Source organism: Coccinella septempunctata, chromosome 3 (genome assembly GCF_907165205.1).
Source record: "Coccinella septempunctata chromosome 3, icCocSept1.1, whole genome shotgun sequence".
NCBI classification, from domain to species: Eukaryota; Metazoa; Arthropoda; class Insecta; order Coleoptera; family Coccinellidae; genus Coccinella; species Coccinella septempunctata.
This window is the reverse complement of record NC_058191.1, coordinates 15,046,886-15,051,280: the sequence shown is the minus strand read 5'-3', so window position 1 is coordinate 15,051,280 and position 4,395 is coordinate 15,046,886. Positions and strand designations below refer to the sequence as shown.

The window sequence follows — 4,395 nt, the reverse complement described above, 5'->3', positions numbered from 1 at the left end:
TTGAGGAATTCAACATTCTCGTAATTATCCGTTCATTTCTTCAAGAGATACCCAGTCCCTACCACCTATGAGTATTCAATTCAATGCTAACACTGCATCAAATGCATTTCATCCTCGGGTTGATTTTTTTGAATTCTACAACTGATGTAACGTCTTCAGCCTTCAGCCAAAGAAAATAAACAACAGTAACTCTCCTCAAGCTACTGATTACTTCTATTTTCCATGTAAATAAATAGATTTGGTATGTCTTCAATCAGTTTGTATAAATGTCAATTATGTTCGTTACATATTTTCGACGCAATATTTTCCGAAGTGATTTGACATTGTGATGAAATACGTAATTACTGAGAGTCTCACGTAGAACGGACTACGTAGCATTTATTTAAAACTCAAAAATGTTTTGACAAGCGTCTTAACCCAACATTTTCGTACCATACAGAGTGAAAGGTATTCAATTTCCATGGCCAATCCTGTGCTAAAATGAAAGTGAATGAAGTATAGAAGCTGAAAGTAAAACGTATATCTTTGTTGATTCATTCGGGAAAAACATTTCAATCATTTAAATTTAGATAACTATTTCATACCAGAACAAATTCGGTAAAATTGTCTTTGGAATTAATCTCATATGTAACGAAAAATTTCATTGTCATGTATCATTCATTTTAGGACCTATACGGTATTAAACTCCCCTATCGGACGAAGTATCGTAGACATAGCATACTTATTCAAAACTGTTGATATTCATGAAGAAAAGATAATAATTTCTGTCCAAATTCATTTACTCCGAATCCTTATCAATCAATTATTAGCGTATGAAGTTTATTAATATCAGTATCGTTCTCGAACTATTTACAGGTTTCAGTATGTGTGAATGAATCGGAAGAGCAGCTGTATTCTGTATATGAGTAGAATTCAAGCTGCCCTACTTTCTGTCCTCCTGAAATCTGGCAACGTTGCGGGAGGTGAGAGCGCACTACTAATAAGAAATATATGCGGAGGTAGTAAGGTCTGATTCGTTTAAAGAAAAATTTTTCAATGAAAATCTTTTCCCCTCTTTAGGTACCCCTGTTATTTACCTTTCCCTCTACATATATAAGCAAAAATTATTCCAATTAAAAAACTCCTTCACCCGGAGGTCAGGTCGCCCAATGAACTTAACGGAGGTAACAACGAACTACGGGTTCATATATATATATATATATATATATATATATATATATATATATATATATATATATATATATATATCGCAGGGTAGTTGCAAAGCTATCGGGGAGTGACGCCCCCGCGAACCCGAGTCTCCATAGCTCAGCTGGGGTTAGCAGCCTCAGTGAGTGTGAATCAATTAGCTCCCATCACAAGAAGTAAAACTCAGGGCGGTGAGGGGTCTCAGGTCGACCCCTCTCGGAGCCGTCCAGATGTTCGACCTGTTGGGGTTAGGTGTGGAGCGAGCGGCGCACCCCCCCGAGACGGCACCGCAAGGCCAAATCACGTTACTCTGCAAAGAGTGAACTCGGAAAACTTGGGCGAGCAAAACGCTCACCCCGTTACGAGTAGGATACGAGATCGGCGTACACGCTGGACATATGAAGAGAACTGTATTTTGATGCGTGCACATTATATTGCTCTTGACCTAACTGAACGTTCAGCTAGAACATACAGACAGATCTTGCTTGAAACCTGGGAGGAAATGTGTCCGAGCAGACCCTCATATGCTCAACTGTTATCTAATAGGGTGAGATGGATGCTGCGGGAGAAAAACTGTCCCGAGCCGAGTTGGAAAACATCAAAACTAGTTGCTATCCACTCGAAATACCAGAAGAACAGAACTCGATAGCTGAGGAAACCAACCGGCGTAGATCATCGCTGAGGATGAGACAAAGCGGACTTTATGTGAGGAGTGAGCAGGCTGAGACGATCGAACAACAGTTCCTCGAGAACCTCATGAAATTTTCTGGTATGAATCCTGAAAGTAGACCGAAGATACCACGGTTGCAGCACTCAAAGCTGATCTTGGAAACGATGAAATCTTTGAACTCGGTGATTCCTGGACATCTCGGAGAAGTTGACACGCTTACTGAACTGGTTGATGTTGTATATGCCGGAGCTGTTACGATCTGTGAATTTCATGGGAGAAAAATTAATGAAAACGCGGCTCAGAGACTGAATGGCCCCCCTCCTTGGAAGAGACGCCTGGAACAGAAGATCGTTTTGATAAGAAGAAAAATAGGAAAACTCCATACTTACCTTCATTCACCAAATCCATCGAACAAGGTGATCAAAGCTACCAGGAAAACGGCCTCCGAATATAGGATAAAACGGAGAGATCCGGAGTTCAAGGAAAAAATCTTGGTGCTCTGTGATAATCTGAAACAAAAGATCAGAGCATTAGGTAGTCGCATAAGACGGTACAATGAGAGAGTCACAAGACACAAAAATAATAAGTTGTTCTTTCAAAACCAAAAAAAGTTTTTCAGGGACCTTGAACAGGGAAGTACCGAGGGGGGTGATCGACTTGAGCTTGGGGCAGCTGAGGAATACTGGGGTGAAGTTTAGTCTAAAAAGACCACATATGATCGAAATATGCCTTGGATACAAGAAGCTGAATCCAGGATCCCAACAACTCAAATGGAAGAAATTAACATCGAGGGGTCTGATATAGCAGACGTACTGAAGGGTTCTAATAACTGGGCAACTCCAGGATGCGATAATTTGCACAACTATTGGTGGAAACATTTCACCAGTGTCCACGAGATATTGTCGATACTGCTTAAAAGATCCCTTTCAGACCCCAATCTCCTCCCAAGGTACTTCACTCAGGGCCAAACATATTTGATTCTGAAGGGTGGAGATCCAAAAAATCCTGAAAATTATCGCCCAATAACATGCCTCCCTGCAGTGTATAAAATATTGACAGCGATCGTCACGAAACACCTGAATAAGCACCTACGAACACATAATCTTATGGCCCCTGAGCAAGGGGGTGGGCGAATAAGAACTAAAGGCTCCAAGGAACTCCTGGTTGTAGACTATATAATCACAAAGCAGGCACGTAAGAAACTGAGAAATATCTCGGTCGCGTGGGTGGACTATCGCAAAGCCTTTGACTCGGTACCCCACTCCTGGCTGCTGAAAGTTCTTCGGATGCATGGCATCGATGAGAAGGTCATCAATCTCTTGGAGTTTCTGATGCGTACCTGGAGAACCTCCCTCTTCGTTCATAATGGAGATGAGATGAGAGGATCCAAGAATATTGAGATAAACCGGGGTGTTTTTCAAGGCGACACTCTTAGTGCGGTGTGGTTCTGTATGGCTCTCAATCCTCTAAGTATGCTACTCAGGAATACAATTTGCGGATATGTCATTGACAAGCCTAGACAAGTCCGAGTTAACCATAGTCTGTATATTGATGATCTCAAATTGTATGGGGCCAACTTTGATCAGCTTAAAAGACTTCTGGAAATAGTCTCACAGTTCAGCGACTCGATCGGCATGAGCTTTGGAGTTGAGAAGTGTGCAACTTTAGAAGTGATACGCGGAAAAGTCCAAGCCTCGAATTTTGAAACAACTTTGATGAATCAGACTGTAATACCTTCTTTGGGCGTAGGTGATTCATACAAATACTTGGGAATCAAACAAGCTCTAGATATTCAAACATCGGAAATGAAAGATTTCTTCAGGCAGAGACTACTCAAAAGAGTTACCATCCTTCTGAAGTCAAAATTAAACGCTCGATCACTTTTCACTGCCATCAATATCTGGGCAATACCCACGATCACTTACTCTTTCGGGGTTCTGACTTGGTCAACGACTGAACTCAAAGAAATGGATAGAGCGTTAAGATCCCTGCTGGTAAAGTTTGGAGTCCATCATCCCCACTCATCGGTAATACGCCTATATCTGCCACGCCAACAGGGGGGCAGAGGCTTGCTAAACTTAGAGGATGTCCACAGGGCAAACATAACATCACTGAGGAATTATTTTCTTAAAAAGAACTCACCTTTTTTCCAGGCGGACCGAAACCTGTCACCATTGAGACTGTCGGAACCGGATGTTCAATACACTGACCAATCAATGCAACAGCTTATCGAGCAGTGGGGTGCCATGGCCTTACATGGGCGATATCCTGGGTGCCTGAGGGGAGAGCATGTTAATAAAATGGAGTGTCTGACTTACCTGCGAGCCGGATACTTATATCCAGAAACTGAGGGTAGACTCCTGGCAATACAGGATCAAGTTATGCCAACCAGAATGTACCAAAGGCACATTGCTAAGCTGGACATACCATCTGACCGATGTCGTAAGTGCTCCCAGGCACCTGAAACTATACAACATGTTACGTCTTCTTGCCCCATTTTGGCGCCGAGAGAATACCTTGAAAGACATAACAACATG

General features: G+C 42.1%; 1 protein-coding gene across 1 annotated transcript; it reads left to right on the top strand.

Annotated features, from left to right (window-relative positions):
* The first annotated feature begins 1,740 nt into the window (after positions 1–1,740).
* LOC123310267 lies at positions 1,741–2,556 on the top strand. Its single transcript, XM_044893736.1, has one exon. It carries the CDS (start codon positions 1,741–1,743, stop codon positions 2,554–2,556), a length of 816 nt encoding a protein of 271 aa, XP_044749671.1.
* The last annotated feature ends 1,839 nt before the right edge of the window (positions 2,557–4,395 follow it).

Coding starts and splice junctions, on each gene's coding strand:
- LOC123310267 (XM_044893736.1), top strand. CDS start 1,741: ATGGATGCTGCGGGAGAAAAACTGTCCCGAGCCGAGTTGGAAAACATC.